The following is a 20,000-nucleotide window of genomic DNA, read 5'->3' on the forward strand; positions in this document are numbered from 1 at the left end:
GTCGGTTACGACGACGAACTGGAGTCAGGTCGAGACCCCGATGAGGACGACGAGCATGCAGATGAGCTTCCCTGAGACGGTTTCTGACAGTTTGTGCAGAAATTCTTTGGTTATGCAAACCGATTGTTTCAGCAGCTGTCCGAGTGGCTGGTCTCAGATGATCTTGGAGGTGAACATGCTGGATGTGGAGGTCCTGGGCTGGTGTGGTTACACGTGGTCTGCGGTTATGAGGCTGGTTGGATGTACTGCCAAATTCTCTGAAATGCCTTTGTAGACGGCTTATGGTAGAGAAATGAACATTCAATATACGAGCAACAGCTCTGGTTGACATTCCTGTTGTCAGCATGCCAACTGCACGCTCCCTCAAATCTTGCGACATCTGTGGCATTGTGCTGTGTGAGAAAACTGCACCTTTCAGAGTGGCCTTTTATTGTGGGCAGTCTAAGGCACACCTGTGCACTAATTATGGTGTCTAATCAGCATCTTGATATGGCACACCTGTGAGGTGGGATGGATTATCTCAGCAAAGGAGAAGTGCTCACTATCACAGATTGAGACTGGTTTGTGAACAATATTTAAGGGAAATGGTGATATTGTGTATGTGGAAAAAGTTTGAGATCTTTGAGTTCATCTCATACAAAATGGGAGCAAAACCAAAAGTGTTGCGTTTATATTTTTGTTGAGTGTATGTTTTTTTTTTTTTTTCTTTCGGTTCTTAAACCCATCAAGGCGCTGGTTCTCCCGGTTAGCCCTTAAATACAGCCAGTGGTTCCCCAATGAAGCCAAAATTATGCCAATTACTCATTCAGAACATTCTAACAGATTCTTGATTATTCTGAAGCTTCTTTTATTGTTTAGATGCATTCATCTTTGTGTAAGTAAAATTTTGACCCACTGAAAAGCTGACTTTGAGACTTAATTTAAATAAGTGCCTATTCAGGGCTTGACATAAACCAATTTGCCCCACTGGCCCACAGGGCCTGTAGAATTTAGAAGTTAGTGGCCCACAGTGTAGGAGCACTGGCCCGTGGTTTTGCGCGTGAGAGTTCATGATAGTCCACCCTGAACTCCTGCAAATAAAACTGCCTATATAATATAAACCAATCCAGAAAAAAAAAACATAAAATACTCTGTGGACCATGAAGTTAAAAAAAAAAAATAGAATTTATGAGAGGGCATTCTCAAGTGTAAAAAAATAAAGTGACTCCCATAAAATTTAGAGAGCAATTTTTAGCAACCCTCAAAGTTGGCTAACTCAGTCAGAAATGTAAAATACAGATGTAGGTCGATATCAAAACTAAAAGGTATGCCTTGTCTGGATTGGAGTTATAGATCTAAAAATTTTTCAAAAAATTATGCTTGGTTCCTTTGCTAATGTTGTCACCGTGGGGTTTCCACAAAGGCAAGCTGGTTAGACTTTTAAACTAGCTTCAGAACAGTCAGGGTCTACCAGGACCAAGCATATACTTTACTTACTTGTCAGCATACGACGGATAGGCCCTGCAGATTTGGCAGAAAACCTCATTCTTCTCTTGGTCATGACCAAGCCACAGCCATTCTGTGTCCAGGTCGGGACAAAACCTCTCTTCCTCTTGTTTCTTTCCCTTAACTCATCATCACTAAGCTTCCTCTTCTGGCCAATTCCTTTAGCAAAACTCTTTCCTGGTTGTTGTCTGGATTTGGGTGGTTGTAGTTTAAACATATTTCAAAGCGTTCTGTTAGATTTGTGTCTTGTTCGTCTTCGTTTCCTGCAGCTTCCAGCGCATTTAAAGATGCTAACTAACATTGCCGAAGATCAGTGACGGAAATGGCCGAGCGCACGCTCCATGCATCGACAACATATATTTCATTGTGCGCGAGATTCTGGAGCGTGGTGCGAGACCAAAACAAACATGGCGGACTCGGTGAAGTTTGATGACATGGACATGTGAAGAAATTCGACTTTGCCGCCGCAAAATATGGTTAAAAAAAAATAGTATTTTGTGTGTTTTTGTAGTGGCCACTACGGGCCATTATTTGATAAATTGTAGTGGCCCGAAAGTGGGCCAAATCGTCAGCGGGCAAATGGCTATGTCGAGCCCTGCTATTTATTTATTTTTGATATAACTATGTGGGAGCAGAACAGTGGTTAGCACTGTCTCACAGTAAGAAGGTCATGGGATCACTTTCCACCTGTTTCCTTTCTGAGTGGAGTTTGCTTGTGTTCGTGTGTGTTGCCTCTGGGAGCTCCGGCTTCCTCCCACATCCAGAGACATGCAGATTAGGTGAATTGGAAGCTTTACATTGACCGTAGGTGTAAGTGAATGTGTTTGTCCGTCTATATGTGGTCCTGTCTACCGTGTACCCAGCTTCTCACCTAATGACTGCTGGAATAGGCTCCAGCCCCCTGTGACCCTTAATTTGGAATAAAGGAAATCAAGTAGGCATTCTGACTGATAACACATACACTGTGTGTGTGTGTGTGTGTCTGAGTGCATGTACAGAGGTTACGTATATGGACCTGTGTGGCTTTGGGAACATCTTTGTCATGCTGTGTGCGTTTCTGTGTGTGATTTATGACCACCTAGCAGGGTTTTTTTTTTTTTTTTTTCTGTCTATATTTCTGCTGTGCACAGCCTCCTCCTCTGTCTGGCCCCTGACTGATTCATCGTGTGTTGTGGCAGCTGAATGTTCTCCTGTGTTACTGGACTCCTTTGGGGTTGTAATGTCTCTGCAGTCCCTCACAGCGCTGCAGTGCACACATCGATTCGAATTTAAATGTAGATTTTAAAGTGAACCAGACAGGATCTATGTCATCAAATCTGCAGGGAAAACAACCCAGACCAAGTTCACATTACAGACGGCACATTATCATATTTTCTGGCCAACCTATGTCACACAAACTGCGTATGAGTCACAGTGAACCACAAATGTGTCATTGGGTGAGTCTGATCTGTCTGTGACATATTTTTGAAAAGTGATGCTGCTGCTTCATGCAACAAGAAGCTAAATGAATTTCATCTGCAAATAAGTTCTAACACAAAAATTAATGGGCTATAGTTAATGTTACTGTACGGGTACACAAGTAGAGTCAGGTCAACTGGACTTTACTTATAGACGTTTTGCTCTTCAACCAGAATGGCTTAATCAGTTCTTTTTACTTGGATAAACAGTGAAACATCTTGAAGGAACTAAAGAAATCAGCAGCTTGTCGTGTGTAGCGGGTAGATGATAATGCAGTGTTTTAAATTTATTATTATTGTTTTGACATGTAATTTGCTATTTCCACCTGTGGAGTTTGCGTGTTCTTCTCGTGTTTGCTTGGGTACCATCTGGGCACTTAGGCTTCCTCCCACTTCCAAAGACATGCAGGTTAGGTGTTGTCCGTAGGGCTGTGCCCGTTCCTCTTTGCAATCATGAGCCAGGTGGACATATCAACATGTTCCACACTGCTGCAGAACATGACAAACTGTGAATTCAACGTCAACTCTAGAGCCCGACCGATATGGATTTTTTTGATGCCGATATCTGGATGAAAAAAAAATGATAAAGGAAAGGAAAAAAAAATCGTTAAATCGGCTGATTTGCCGATAGCCGATAAATCAGCCGATTTTTTTTTTTTTTTTTTTTTTAATGAATAAAATGTTCTTTTTTGGACCCTTAACAAAAAAGGTATGAGCTAAAAGCTGAAGCTTTGTCCTCATATTGATTAACTTTATAACAGAGAAGAATTTTCAAGTTCAAAAAATGCAATCAAGAATTAAACCTTTGTGAAATTAGCAAATACATATCCTTAAAGAGTTGTGAAATACATCTGATCTTGTACCTCTTGTTGCTGCAACTTAGAGGTTCAGGATAAGGATATAGATCCTTATAAACTTACTTGTATGCTTTTGTCAACCGATCAGTGCAGTGTAACGGCGAATGATGAACACATTTAAGCAAGGGTGTAAGCAGCTCTCAGTTGAATGGAGTCAGAGCTCCATCTACTGGACATACGGTACAAGGACATTTTACATTGCAGACACAAACATTATTTCAGTAACTGTTCTGTTTATCAGAAGTTATCGGCGTTCTATCGGCAAAATTTCGGCCGATAGTGAGTACTTTGAAAAGGGCTTATATCGGCCGGGCTGTAGTCAACTCCTTCAGCCCAGAAGGACAGACGGTGCTCCACCGGTCTGTCATTGATGGGAACCTGGAGCTGGTAAAGCTGCTTGGTGACATCTGGCGCAGATGTCCAACTGGCCAATAGGGAAGGGTGGAGAACAGTCATTTATAGCTACACAGTTTTTGATTTAAGGAAAAAAACAAAAAAACAAAAAAAAAAAACTTTGCAAGCATGACCACCACCAACCACTGCAAAGCAACCAGACATTGTGCTGTTTGCGCTTTCAAAGCCAAAATGTGACGCTGTTTTTACGGAGCACTTCTCTACAAAAATTTCAAATAAAATAAATAAGAGGAAACAGCCATGGCGGACAGTTTTGTCGGCACTGAATTTTTCCCCTTAAGTGTGTGTTAATACCGTTCATGCGCTCCTCTCCAGTGGAATGCGATCTGCGTTTGGAGTCCAGAGCGTAGATGGTCCCCTTTTCACCCACCAGTTTCCTCTTCCTCAGCGGGGGCACAGATTCAACCTGCCGTCTTTTATTTTCTTGTCTTTTAAACTAGATTTGTGTCACAGTCAAACACTGCACATGCTCGGTGTCACAGTGACAGCCCGGTCAGCTGGCTCTGAGACTTGTTGCACAGCTCACCTGATCAGGCTGATGTGCAGTGCCTGTGATCACGGTGTAACGTCCGGAATGAGCACAATATCACAGATCTATTGTCAGTCCACGTCATGTGTCAGAGGATGTACCTGTATTATGATGGCTGTTAGACCCTGTCCAGACGATCACAGTGAGCGTCAACGCATCAAAGAGATGCACTGACGCACAGTGCCTGTGATCACTGTATAACATCCAGAATGAGCATGTAATCACACATCCATGTCAGTCTACCTCAAGTGTCAGAGGATTCATCTGTATTATCATGTTATTGCGGCTGTTAGACCCCGTCCAGACGATCAGTGAGCGCCAACACATCAAAGAGATGCACTGACGCACAGTGCCTGTGATCACAGTATAATATCCAGAATGAGCATGTAATCACACATCCATGCGTCATGTGTATTATCATGTTATCATGACAGCCACAGTGTGCATGAGTGAGTCACGAAGACGCCCTGTTGTATTCGGTGTGATTGTGCAATGTTCATGTCTAGTGCACGTGATGATTGTGTGCCACAGACTTTGTAGATTCCAATATTTCCTTTGCACACCCGAACAGGATGGGGGTGTCTGGCTCATCTCGGGGGCACAATCGGACGTGCCAACATGATCACACTACTCTGAATGCTGGTGGGTTTTATTTCATATGCCATTTGAGCGAGCAGTCACACAGCAGTGCGTCCGCTGTACGAATATTCCCCAGTTCGAAATGCTGCACGGCAGTGGTGTGTCCTGTTCTCTACATTCATGCTGGCTGTGCAATTGGCGTATTTCCCCAAGTGCCACACGAATCCAGTTTTACTGACGTCCGAATATTCATTCCCATGGCAGTAAGAATGTGATACGACTAACTCCGCCGTTTGGATGTTTTCCAGCACGAGCGACACACAAATGTGCCGACTACTGTACGAGGTGTTCAAGAACAGTTTGAATGCAGCACGAATTGTATGAATGTATTGCATTTGTTCAGTTTGTGCTCTAGTGTGAAGGAAGTATAAGTAACGTGTTTACCGGCTTCACTACTCGTTACAGTACAGAAAATTAAGTTTACTGAGCTTGTATTATTATTTTTATACATTTTTATTTTGTTGTGATGAAGAAATTTAAGTTCATTCATTAACATCAAATGTCTGTGCTTTGTTCTTGTTGTATTAATTGTGACTTAATTTCTCAGGGCATATGACACAAAAAAACTTTGATCATAATTTTTTTTAAATTTTTTTTTTTTTTTTTTTAGAATATTCAGGTCATTTAATGTTTCGTTGAGCAGTGATGCACACTTTAAGGTGTAATGAGGATGTTGTGCTGATATTGCTGTTTACTGCTTTCGGATGCAGATGTGTTGAACTGAACAGGATGACGAGCTACCATGAGATCATTGCTAACACATTGCCAGACTTCACATTCAATTTTTCTACTCACACACATCTGGTTGTGTGTGGAAATGTAACAGATTGAGCTCATCTGAAGTTGTGAATCTGCACTGATACACAAACGTATAAGCACACATGTGCCTGTGGCCTTGGCTTTAATTATAGCGTCTAATTTTTCTGGAGTCTGAGTGAAACATAATGTGATCATACATGGAGGAGAATGCAGACCTGGGCTTCCTGCATTCTGACATGCTCACGGAGGTGTGTTAGTGCATGGTTTTTCTTCTTGAGGTAGTATTATGATGTAATTTCTTAAATGCCGTATTGTCACCCACACGTCAAGTCTGATTTTTTTTTTTTTTTTTTTTTTTTTTTTGTCTGCCAGTGTTTCTGTGATTGCCTTCAGATGGTTTAAGTGGCACAGATGTTGTCAGTCATCTTTTTTTTTTTTCTTTCTTTGCTGTGCTTTGTTACATGTTATAGCATGTGTTTGACATCTAATGTTGAGCTTTCCTTTTAGTTAAACATTATGTAGTTTTGTTAAAAAAAACTCTTTACGGCTGTTTGTTGGAACACTTTAGCTAATGTCATTCCACCCAGCCATCTCAGTGGCCACTCAGTAGGTGTGGACACCTTTATATTGTCAGTCAAGTCCTTTCAAGTAGACCCTGACAAATATATCGGTTGACTATTAATATTGGCTGATATGAGGTTTACACAAATATATTGGTGTCTGCGTTATTTTTTGCTGATGAAAATCTTGAATTTTAAGTTTGATTTATGCTTCTACAACTCTGTAGCTCCATGCGGCAGATTGTGATGGCAATACGAAAAATAAATGGTTTGTGATCCCGTCACGAAAAGCGCAGCACAAATTCATTTTGTGATGGGGGCATGAAATGCGGGGTGATTGGGGGTACGGGGGGTTAAGGTTGGGGTTAGGTGAAGGATGACACCAATGTTATGGTTAGAGTTAAAAGAAGGGGAGGATTTTAAATGGTGAAATTAAAAAACTGCATCACGAAAATGGGGCACGGAAAAAAGCGTGAGACTGAGCTGCCATGACCAAGCCATGCAATCATGTCAACATGGGAGTGACTCTTTCAAAGTACTCTGCAGCGTTGGTGGATGTCACACTGCAATTTACCACCGGAGTAGTAGGTGGCATGATGTGAAGAACAATGCAAAGACTAACCCTAACTCAAGTCCAGGACAAGTCTCCATCTCTGATTAGCTGATGTGTGTTGTTTTGGATCTGGCCCTCAATGAAAGGACATGTTACAACTGGGAGGTTGAATACTTGTGACTTGTACTAAATGTTGATAAAATGGACAGACTTTGTGAACTGACTTGGCGATGTGTTTTTGTGTCTTTAGCGAAAAACTACATCAACAACCTGGGCCACCAGCTCCAGATGAACCAGCACTGCTTGGACATGGCCTTCAACTTCTACAAAATGGCTTTGACCAAACGGCTGACCTACGGCCGCAAGTCTTCACACGTAATCGCCGCCTGTCTGTACATGGTCTGCCGCACGGAGGGAACACCACGTATCTTTGATGCTTGTTCAACATGATCTTGGAAGTGAAGTTTGATTTAATCATTCACACAAGGCTTTTTGGTACTCTTTACTCTGTGATTTTTGCAGTGATACAGTATTTTCATGTTAATGCATAACACAGAGTTGAATATCTTTCTCATGGACATTATGGCAGGAACGGACACCCACAGAACACACAGTCGACCGTGCACAACTTTCTTCTTATTTTCGCTGATGTTTAGATTATGATGATCCTTTGCATAAACAAATTAGCATAGCGATAACTGTTATCATATTTAGTGACATTATTTATCTATATACTAGGCATGGAGGTCCCATTTTTAGTCCTCAGTGTTCTCTGGATCTGCTCACCTCACACATCATCTCTACGCTCTTGATCTTTCCATATTCTCTGTAGTTATGGATGTACATCATGTCCCTTTCACAAATCCCCTTAGTTGCCCACATTTTGCAGTTAATTACAACCACCGACCTGTGATATGATATATACTGCCAATTTTCACCAGTTGGCGTTTTCGCCTAGTGCGTATTAATCCATTCAGCTTCCATGTATGACATTCACTGCATTGTCACTGAGCACTGCTTTTTTTTTTTTTCGCCCGTATTTCATCGAGTTAGGTCATTGAAAATGATCTGAAGATGTTTTCTAGGGCAAAAACGTCCACAGATTCCAAATCTGCCATTGCATTTGCGCCAGCTATTATGGTTCGGGTGCTACGGGCATGTTTTGATGACGAAAATAGCGCTCAGGCAGGGCCCCCCAAAAAATTGCATAAAAATTGCATAGTTTTGTGAAAGCATTGCTTCCTAATTATTACAAACAAATGTCAGCATGTTTTTATTACACTTTCTTTCCAGTCTTGCCTTGAATTTTGTGCATTCTCATAATTCATTACAATCTCATTCCCATCATACTTCAGTATATACTAGGTGGCGCTGTTACTGTTGCAAATATCTTTTACTTTGCTATAATTACTTCATAGCATAATCAGAAAAAGTTAAAAGTTACATCCATTTTTATTACACTACAGAGTCAGTCATTTCATAATTATTAGGACTTAACAAAGATGAAGTTTAACCTTCTTAAATAAGGGCTCCGTGTCTGTTATAGCTGCTACTTCAAAATGCTTTGAAAGCTTTCTTTTGGAAGCTAATACGTTGTCTCTGTATACTGCTGCACACTTTCCCAGGTCAGTGACTCATGATTAGTACCCTCATTCATACTTTGCTAGTGATATAATAAAGTACAATTTAAGGCAAAAATTATTTTATCTACTGCAAGCTGAATATAAGACAGCCCCAATTATAAGACCCCGCCCCACTTTAGTGATTTCTGAAGATCAGATCTTTTTAGAAAGTTCGGTTTGCAGTGATTTTTTAAAATAATGCTTATAATAAAAACACACTTGGGAGGCAGGGGGGTTGCAACCAGTGCAGACTGGCCTGCCTTGGCTCCGCACATCAATTCATGGCCTCTTATCATCAGGTAATTCTGCAAAGGTGGAACTCTGTACTCATGGTCACTACTTCTATAATGACATCAGATTTGCAACATAATTTGTGGACATTTCAGACCATTAATTGTGCAAATGGACCTCAGATTCCTATACTTGGATGAAGAAAGCATCTCTCTCTCACACTCTCTCTGTGTGTGTATACACACAAACACAGTGGTGGGCACAGCAAACCAAAAAGCTAGCTTTGATATCTGCGAACTGAAAAGTTAACTTTTATTCACTTTATTCAGCCCTGCCCACTTTTACAACACAGGCATTTCCGTTTTGTCTTAGGACTTCCGCTGAGTGGTGTTTTCAATATAGAACATTGGAAGATATTACACAGGTACGTAGAAACAAAAACCTTTTTGAAAAGCTCAAAGGGATCGACTCTGGCTCTCCCACGGGTCATAATAGAGTGGGAAGATGACATGAAAAAGTGGCCCTCGATTATTCTTAACTATTTTGTGTTGTCACTCGACGTGAACAGTTTGTCTATGAGGAACTATGCGTTTCGCGCCACTGAAGCTCGTATAAAAGCACAATCAAGTTAAAATACTGTCCAACAAGTAATACCACCGTAATGCCAAGATTACGTCACGTTAATATACATATGCCGTTATTTCATGCAGTGCTTGGTTGTATCAATCGCCAGAAAATGAGTAAATAAGATAACAGCTAATGCCACAAACGCAGCTTACCCGTTTGTCTCACTAGCATCCGCCGTGGCTTCTTTAATGGAGTGTTATAGTCCAACCGTTTCTCTGGGTAAGGATACAGTGATGTGGGTTTTTCCTCCATAAAATGAAATGAATAGACAGGGACGTTTGGGTGGATTTTTCAAATTCAGCGCCTTTAGCCAGCAACAGAGATCCTCGTCTTTCAATGGAGGAGGGAACAAGTTAAATGCTGGTCCATAGCACTTAGAACTCTGCTTTCCATGTTCAAAACATTGTTCTGAAAGAGAGAGTTCCTCTTTTTCCAGTTGTCGTGGCACTCACGAATTGAACAATTAATGCTGCTCATGTTTGGACACTTCTAGCGTACTGTGTTCCCACGTAGCTAATCATCAATGCAGTGGCAAACCGGAAGTTGTTTGACAAAATGGAGCCCCCACCCTGACTTCCTGAATAAGGTGAATAGCGCTAAACCGATAAACCACTAAAAAAATTTAGCAGAAGCTACAGCTAACTGCTAACTTTCAGTATTGTCTCCAGCACACTCTCAGCTACTGACAAGCTGGTTTTGAGTTTAAGTACTGCCAGCACTTCTGATTAGAATCAAAGACTATCGCTATGCATGACATGTAAATAGAACCCAGTTTTCGTATTGGTTATCATCAAAGTTGATAGTCATCAGACATTTAATTTAGTTATGAATATTTATCAGGGTTTTATCATTTTTAATGCATTTATGATGCATTAAATGTGCCCAAAGGTTTCCACATACACAATGGGCCTCATGTATCAACGTTGCGTACGGAGATATTTGAGCGTATATGGGGTGTACGCCAAAACAGCTGCGCTACTTGGCATTTATCAATGTGGTCGTTGGCGTACGCTGCGCTGAAAATATACACCAGGTCGAGAGGTGGTGTAAATTATACACCAAAATGAACCAGCGCTGGAATCCACATAAAAATGAAGATGATCAACATGATAAACAGTGCCATTATACAAATCAATGCATATGTTACATAAATAACACTTTCCTGATTATACTACATAATAATCAATACAAATCACACCTTTGCGGGATTGTTATGGAGCACGATCCGTGGCCACAGCGCTGACTGCAAAGAAAGCAGCGCTGAGCTTAACTTCATGTGGTGTGATCGTTTTAGACTATGAAATTGATAATAATAACTGTAGTTTCGTCATTCCCTTAATTCGCCTGTGCTGCAACCAGGTTTTGTCATCTCTATTTGTTTGTCACAATAAAATAAATACAGAAATACATTTAAAAAAATAAAGAAATCTGACAGATTAGGCGTGTCTTATTAATTGAGCGAGCAAATATCCACATGTCAAGAATTATTGACATGTGAAAAGAGAATACAGTGGTCCCTCGCTATAACGCCGTTCACCTGTCGTGGCCTCGGAGTCTCGCAGAGTATTTAGTCCAATTTTGCATGCCTTTTTTTTTTTTTTTTTTACAGTGTTCTGTGTTCTGCGTATCTGTTTAAAAGAATCTTGTTGCCCAGAAGAGAAAAGAGCGCCAACAACTACTCATAACTGTTTGTCACACGGAAACAAACACCTGCTGCAGCGAGATGTGAGTGAGAAAAGGCGCAGCGCCAGGACGCAGAGGCCCGATCTGTGAAATACTGGTCAGTCACTATTAATAATTTCTTATGTGTCCGACCTCGTTCGTTGATCGTTAAAATTAATTCGTTAGTTCTAAATGCCATCATAATTATTTATAGGAAAACGTTCTATTTTTATTTCTCAAACAAATGTTTGGGCCTGAAAACAGTTTGGTATTATTTTCCTACTAAGGTTTGAACTTTGAGAGTGTTTACACACGAGAGAAAAGTGAGAAAATGTTCATGCCTGATTGAGAAAGTGTATAAACTGTGTAGTGAGGGGTTTTACAGCTTTGAAACGTCTATAATAATTGTAAAAAATAACGCTGACTACGTGGCGGTTTCGCATATTACGGGCTATTTTTTAGAACATAACTCCAGCGATTAATGAGGGGCCACTGTAACACTTTGATTATATATTACAAAACATTTGATACGACAGCCGCTTTTGACGCTGTATTGGCATGCGTCGTGATTGGTGGAGTTCTTTTCATTGCCGTCTTCCCGGCTTCCATGTTGTAAAATGAGGGTGTGTCTGAAGCGGAGTCTGAATATTTATGGTCGTGTTTATTATAATTACGATCGTTTCCACCCGCCAGAAATGGGCAGGTGCGCACTGCTTGATACATGTCACGGCGACTTTGGTGTATTTCAAGTTTACGCCGTAAATTTACGCCACAAGTGCACAACATTGATACATGAGGCCCAATATCACCATTTCCCTCAAATATTGTTCACAAACCAGTCTAAATCTATGATAGTGAGCACTTCTCCTTTGCTGAGATAATCCATCCCACCTCACAGGTGTGCCATATCAAGATGCTGATTAGACACCATGATTAGTGCACAGGTGTGCCTTAGACTGTCCACAATAAAAGACCACTCTGAAAGGTGCAGTTTTGTTTATTGGGGGGGGGATACCAGTCAGTATCTGGTGTGACCACCATTTGCCTCATGCAGTGCAACACATCTCCTTCGCATAGAGTTGATCAGGTTGTCAATTGTGGCCTGTGGAATATTGGTCCACTCCTCTTCAATGGGGTGCGAAGTTGCTGGATATTGGCAGGAACTGGTACACGCTGTCGTATACGCCGGTCCACAGCATCCCAAACATGCTCAATGGGTGACATGTCCGGTGAGTATGTCGGCCATGCAAGAACTGGGACATTTTCAGCTTCCAAGAATCGTGTACAGATCCTTGCAACATGGGGCCATGCATTATCCTGCTGCAACATGGTGATGTTCTTGGATGTATGGCACAACAATGGGCCTGAGGATCTCGTCACGGTATCTCTGTGCATTCAAAATGCCATCAATAAAATGCACCTGTGTTCTTGGTCCATAACAGACACCTGCCCATACCATAACCCCACCGCCACCATGGGCCACTCGATCCACAACATTGACATCAGAAAACCGCTCACCCACACGACGCCACACACGCTGTCTGCCATCTGCCTTGAACAGTGTGAACCAGGATTCATCTGTGAAGATAACACCTCTCCAACGTGCCAAACGCCAGCGAATGTGAGCATTTGCCCACTCAAGTCGGTTACGATGACGAATTGGAGTCAGGTCGAGACCCCGATGAGGATGACGAGCATGCAGATGAGCTTTCCTGGGACGGTTTCTGACAGTTTGTGCAGAAATTCTTTGGTTATGCAAACCGATTGTTTCAGCAGCTATCCGAGTGGCTGGTCTCAGACGATCTTGGAGGTGAACATGCTGGATGTGGAGGTCCTGGGCTGGTGTGGTTACACGTGGTCTGCAGTTGTGAGGCTGGTTGGATGTACTGCCAAATTCTCTGAAACGCCTTTGGAGACGGCTTATGGTAGAGAAATGAACATTCAATACACGAGCAACAGCTCTGGTTGACATTCCTGCTGTCAGCATGCCAATTGCACACTCCCTCAAATCTTGCGACATCTGTGGCATTGTGCTGTGTGATAAAACTGCACCTTTCAGAGTGGCCTTTTATTGTGGGCAGTCTAAGGCACACCTGTGCACTAATCATGGTGTCTAATCAGCATCTTGATATGGCACACCTGTGAGGTGGGATGGATTATCTCAGCAAAGGAGAAGTGCTCACTATCACAGATTGAGACTGGTTTGTGAACAATATTTGAGGGAAATGGTGATACTGTGTATGTGGAAAAAGTTTTAGATCTTTGAGTTCATCTCATACAAAATGGGAGCAAAACCAAAAGTGTTGCGTTTATATTTTTGTTGAGTGTGTGTGTGTGTGTATGTATGTATGTATGTGTGTGTGTGTACGAGGTCTATTAGAAAAGTATCCGACCTTATCATTTTTTTTCAAAAACCATATGGATTTGAATCACGTGTGATTACATCAGACATGCTTGAACCCTCGTGGGCATGCAAGAGTTTTTTCACGCCTGTCGGTTACGTCATTCGTGCAGTCTTTGAGTGAGGAGTCGCCCACCTTTTTTTTTTTTTTTTTTTTTTTTCTTTTCATTGTTTAGGAATGGCTCAGACTGCTGCTTTGTTTGATCAGTTTTTTTTCAAAACTGTAAGGCACAACTGAGTGGACACCATTCGATAAATTCAGCTGGTTTTCGGTAAAAATTTTAACAGCTGATGAGTGTCGTCTGGTAGTGTCGCCGTAAGGACGGCCCACGGCGCCTGACGGCGATCTGCGCTTTGAGGCGGCAACGTCTCGCCGTTTCAAGTTGAAAACTTCCACATTTCAGGCTCTGTTGTTCCAGGAAGTCGTCAGAGAACAGAGAACTTTCAGAAGAAGTCGGCATGAGGAGTTTATTCGGACATTCCATTGTTAACGGACATTTTGTAATGAAAGAACGTGCGGGCAGAGTCGCATGTCGGGCTGGACCCGACCGCGGGGGGTCGCGACAGGAAAAACACCTCCGTTGGAAACCTTAATGGGCAAGTTGGAACATGCCCAAGCTGTTAAACAATTTCTCAGTTACTCACTTGTTGAAAGCCATCAAAAGCTGCCTGAATTTTACAAATGGTTTTCAACATGGAGGTGTTTTTCCTGTCGCGGTGCACACAGATTTGCCGAGTCCTCACGGAAACGACTCGGCGAATTTGCGCGCACGTCTTTCATTAAAAAATGTCCTTAAACAGTGGATTGTCCGCATAAAGTCCTCATGCCAGCCTCTTCTGAATCTTCTCTGTTCTTTTACGACGTCCTGGGTGAATTAAGCCTTAAATTAGGATGTTTTCAGGTCGAAACAGGCCGAGGACGGCGCCTGGAGGCGCTGCACGACGTCCTGCTCTCTGGGAAGTCCTTACAGCGACAGAAACACCCCATAATCTCTCATCGGCCATTAAACTTTTCACCGAAAACCAGCTTAATTTCTCGAATAGTGTCCACTCGGACATTCCTCACAGGTCCAGAAAAAATGTTGATAAAGCAACGCGCGCCATCTCGAGCAGCGTGTGAAACAAAGGAATTCAGCCGACAGGGCGGGACCACATCTCACTCAAGGCCTGCCCACAGGGAAATGACGTCACCAACACGCATGAAAAAACTCACGCATGCGCACGAGGGTTCAAGCATGATTGGTGTAATCGCACGTCATTCAAATCCATATAGTTAAAAAAAAAAATAAAAGGGTCAGTTTATTATCTAATAGACCTCGTATGTATATATGTGTGTGTGTGTGTGTGTGCGCACTGACATCAGACTTCCATTAAAAAAAAAGACTGTGTAGTTCCATGAGGATACATATATGTGTGCAGAGTGCAATGGTACTAAACTTGTGGAACCAAATTTGCACTCTAAATGCAATGCAACACAAATGGGGTGAATTAATCCATGTCATGTGACATACAAAGCACTAATCAAAGAATATATATATATATATATGTGTGTGTGTATGTATATTTCATTTATTATACAGGAAAAAGGTTAAAAGCACAATTGCACATTACCCCAGGCCTGACTCAGTTAAAACTGTTTTACAGCAGGTTCCTGTTTTACACGTAAACCTACACACAAACAATCATTTCATTCAGTCATTTGGACAATAAACCTAACATGTACAGCACACATTCATAAATACATAAATAAAAAGATAAAAAGATCAGACAAGTGAGACACGTAGATCGGTGGTTACATGAATAACTATTCAATAAATCGTCTCTGTAAGTTTTTATAGTATCTCTGAGCTGATAGTTCTAGTGCCCAGAGGGATATCATTCCACACCTTAGTATAGATGTAGAAGAATGGTCTTTGTCCATAAGTGTTTTCATAAGAAGGGGCTTGGAGCTGTTCGCAGATGTTGATCTGGTGCTCCTTTGAGAGTTTGTAGTTGGTACTAGAGCCAACAGAGCTGGTGGCAGGTTGAAGTTTTTTAACTGAAAATAGAATCTAATAGCCATACTACTTATATAGTTGTTGAAGGTCAGAGCATTTGATCTGGACAGAGCTACACAATGGTGGGTCCAACCTGGAAGTTGAAAGTGAATTTTAAAAGCTCTGTTGTACAGTCGAGCCACAGGATCAAGAACATAATTTGTGGTGATAGACCATATAGGCAAACAATAGGAGATAGAGGAGAGGACTACAGCATGGAGGTACGTATGAGAAACAGAGGTCGTCAAATATGGTCTGATTTTGTTGTACAGTTTTACAGTTATAAAATTTTTGTTACAGTTTCTTGGTCAGAGAGTTGACATGTTCTTTGTAATTAAGATGAGAATCCAAGAGCACACCAAGATATTTATTGGTTGTTGTTATGTGCAGTTTGTAATCGGAGAACATGATTGTGTTGCACATTTGGAGTTGCTTCCTGGGGGAATGAAAATACATACATTCTGTCTTTTTCATGTTAATACTAAGGTGGTGATCCGTTAGCCAATTTTGGAGTGTTTTGAGATCAGATGACAATTTAGCATTTACAAAATTGGGGTTTGAGTCGGAGTAAAGAATACAGTGTCATCTGCATACAATAAAACATTAGAATAATTGCATATAAGTGGAAGATCATTAATATAAAGAAGAAACAGTAATGGACCAAGAGTACTCCCTTGTGGTACACCGATATTGTATTTAAGAGGATGAGATTTAGTTTGACCAATTTTGACTATTTGAGACCTGCCACTCAAATAGGATGTAATCATGTCAAGCACACTTTGGGACAGCTTAAAGGACTGAAGTTTACTTAGTAAAATGAGATGATTTACTGTATCAAATGCTTTACAGAAATCTATAAAAACTGCACCTGTAACCTGTCCTTTGTTTAAAGCAGAGCGTATATGTTCAGTGAACAGTAGAAGAGCAGACATAGTGGAACGTTTGGACCGAAAACCATACTGAGAGTCACAGAGCAGATGGCTGTTCTCCAGGAAGTTAAGTTGATTATACAGAGTTTTTTCTAGTAATTTTGATATTGTTGAAAGTATAGCTGTTGGTCTGTAATTTGAAATGCATGTAGGATTGTCTGATTTAAATATGGGAATGATCAGGGCAGTTTTCCAGGAAGATGGGAACACAAAGTCTAATACATAAATTGATCAGATGGTGAAACAAAGGTACAAAGCTTTGAGTGTGTCTTCAGGAAGTTCGTTGTTAAGCCAGTGACATCCCGTGTGTGAGAGTTGTTTAAGGATTGAAAAGTGGCAGATATCTCTTGTTGGGAGACTTCTGTAAAGGAGAACAATGGTTGAAGACCTGTCTGCACTGTTGTAACATCAGGAGGTGTGAAGACAGAGGATAACTCCTTTACAGAGGATATAAAATAATCATTGAAAGCACTTGCAATCCTTTCGTGTTCCGTGACGAGGTTACCATCGATATTAATTTGAAATTTATTTAAGTTATTCTTTTTATTGTTTCCTGTTATGTTGTTAAGTACTTGCCATAGCGTTTTTGGATTTGAGCCAGTTTGAACAATTAAGTTTTGAAAATGTCATTTTGGATTTGTATAATTCAGCCGTGCATTTATTTCTAATTTGCCTGAATTGATATTTACTCTCTGGCATTTTGGTTTTTCTATATTTTAAAGATGTAGCTTTTTGTTTAAGAAGTTTAATTATTTGGGAGTTAATCCAAGGTAATTTATTTTGCCTTTGTTTTATCGTTCGGACAGTTGTATATTTTGTAATTACAGTTTTGATTTTCTCATGAAAATTAAGATTTGATCAGGGTTTCTAAGTTGCATTTCATTTGATCAGTCGATATTGTCAATCTCTTCGTTTAATCGTGGTAAATTAGAGTTTAGTACTTTGTATTCTTGGCTTTTTTCCTGATTACATATGTAAGGAAATGATCAGAAATAGCAGTTTCTACTATACCAGAGAGAGCGAATTTGGAGGGTTGAGAAGTAAAGATGAGATCAAGCACAGAGCTGCGTGTTTTTCCAATTCTAGTTGTGTTTTTGATTAACTGAGTAAGTCCACGTTTGGTTGCAAGAGCTTTTAATGGTTTAGATGAGCTGTCATTCCAGTCCAGATTTAGGTCTCCAAGTACAATCATTTCCTTTGTATTCACTAATTTTAATATATCAGAGAGTTGAGACACATATAGGTTCGGATTTACATTCGGAGGTTTATACGTTACTAAATTGTAATTGCGTGTTGATTTGTAAAATTTATAACTAGCTGCAGTGACCGCGAAGCAGTTTCCATTTTTGATATGGAGTGTGCATAATTTTGACTTACATAGAGCGCCACTCCACCTCCACATTTACCAATACGGTCTTTCAGATATAAACTATAGTTTTCAATGGAGAGAAAAGAATCAGGAATTTCTGGTGTTAGCCAGGATTCACTGATTGCCATTACATGGGCTTTAGTTTGTGCTAGTATAATTTTCAGTTCATCTATTTTTGGTGCAAGGCTGCGTATAGTGTATGTGTATATAAATCAAATCAATTTTATTTATATAGCGCCAAATCACAACAAACAGTTGCCCCAAGGCGCTTCACATTGCAAGGCAAAGCCATACAATAATTACGGAAAAACCCCAACGGTCAAAATGACTCTCTGTGAGCAAGCACTTGGCGACAGTGGAAGTTATATGTGTGTGTGTGTGTGTGTGTGTGTGTGTGTGTGTGTGTGTGTGTGTGTGTGTGTGTGTGTGTGTGTATATGTATACGAGGGCTGTCAATAAAGTAACAGTCCTTTTCATTTTTTTCAAAAACTATATGGATTTCATTCATATGTTTTTACGTCAGACATGCTTGAACCCTCGTGCGCATGCGTGAGTTTTTCCACGCCTGTCGGTGACGAGGTGATACTGTCGCTTTAAGGACTTCCCACGGTGCGAGACGTCGCTCAGCGCTCTCAGCCGCCGTCGTCAGCCTGTTCAAGCTGAAAACCTCCACATTTCAGGCTCTATTGATCCAGGACGTCGTGAGAGAACAGAGAAGTTTCAGAAGAAGTCGGTTTCAGCATTTTATCCGGATATTCCACTGTTAAAGGAGATTTTTTTAATGAAAGACGTGCGGACGGGTCCGCGCGTCGGGACGCAGCCGACGCGGTGCGGCGGCACAGGAAAAACACCTTCGTGTTAACCATTTGTAAAATCCAGGCGGCTTTTGATGGCTTTCAGTGGAGTGAGTATATGAGAAATTGTTTAACAGGCAGGACATGTTCCAACTTGTCCTTACGGCTTTCAACAGAGGTGTTTTTCCTGTGGCGGAGCGTCGCGGCAGCTGCGTCCCGACGCGCGGACCCGTCCGCACGTCTTTCATTAAAAAAAATCTCCTTTAACAGTGGAATATCCGGATAAAATGCTGAAACCGACTTCTTCTGAAACTTCTCTGTTCTCTCACAACGTCCTGGATCAATAGAGCCTGAAATGTGGAGGTTTTCAGCTTGAACAGGCTGACGACAGCGGCTGAGAGCGCTGCACGACGTCTCGCACCGTGGGAAGTCCTTAAAGCGACAGAATCACCTCAAAATCTCTCATCAGCCGTTAAAATTTTCACTGAAAACCAGCTTAATTTTTGAACCGTGTCCACTTCGATGTGTCTCACAGGTTTAGAAAAAAGTTTGATCAAACAAAGCGCCAGTCTCTCAGCAACTTCTCAGACAAAGGAATTCCGACGAGGGGCTAGACGACTCCTCCCACAAGGCGTGCTCACAGGTGAATGACGTCACCGACAGGCGTGGAAAAACTCACGCATGTGCACGAGGGTTCAAGCATGTCTGACGTAAAAACATTTGAATGAAATCCATATAGTTTTTGAAAAAAATAAAAAGGACCGTTAGTTTATTGACAGCCCACGTATATGTGTGTGTATGTATGTATGTATATGTATATGTGTGTGTATATATGTGTATGTGTGTATATGTATCGTGGACTATGGATGAAAGTCAAATTCGGTGATGAATCTCGAATCTGCATTGGGCAAGGTGATGATGCTGGAACTTTTGTTTGGTGCTTTGGTGTTTCTTAAAGCCAGAAAAGTGTTGTGTGGGCCGCTGAAGAGGAGGTACTGCTGGCCCACCACCACCAGAGGGCGCCCTGCCTGGAGTGCGGGCTCCAGGCACCAGAGGGCGCTGCCGCCGACGAAGGC

At 41.4% G+C, this 20,000-nt stretch overlaps 1 protein-coding gene across 2 annotated transcripts in view; it reads left to right on the top strand.

Moving 5' to 3' along the window:
* The window catches only part of LOC117501102 (transcription factor IIIB 90 kDa subunit-like), a 307,385-nt gene that overhangs the window by 21,438 nt on the left and 265,947 nt on the right, over positions 1-20,000 (top strand). For both annotated transcript variants that reach the window (XM_034159916.1, XM_034159914.1), the window contains exon 4: positions 7,504-7,677. In XM_034159916.1, coding sequence (XP_034015807.1) covers positions 7,504-7,677 — 174 coding nt within the window. The remainder of the gene's footprint in view (positions 1-7,503; positions 7,678-20,000) is intronic.

Source organism: Thalassophryne amazonica, chromosome 19 (assembly GCF_902500255.1).
Source record: "Thalassophryne amazonica chromosome 19, fThaAma1.1, whole genome shotgun sequence".
NCBI classification, from domain to species: Eukaryota; Metazoa; Chordata; class Actinopteri; order Batrachoidiformes; family Batrachoididae; genus Thalassophryne; species Thalassophryne amazonica.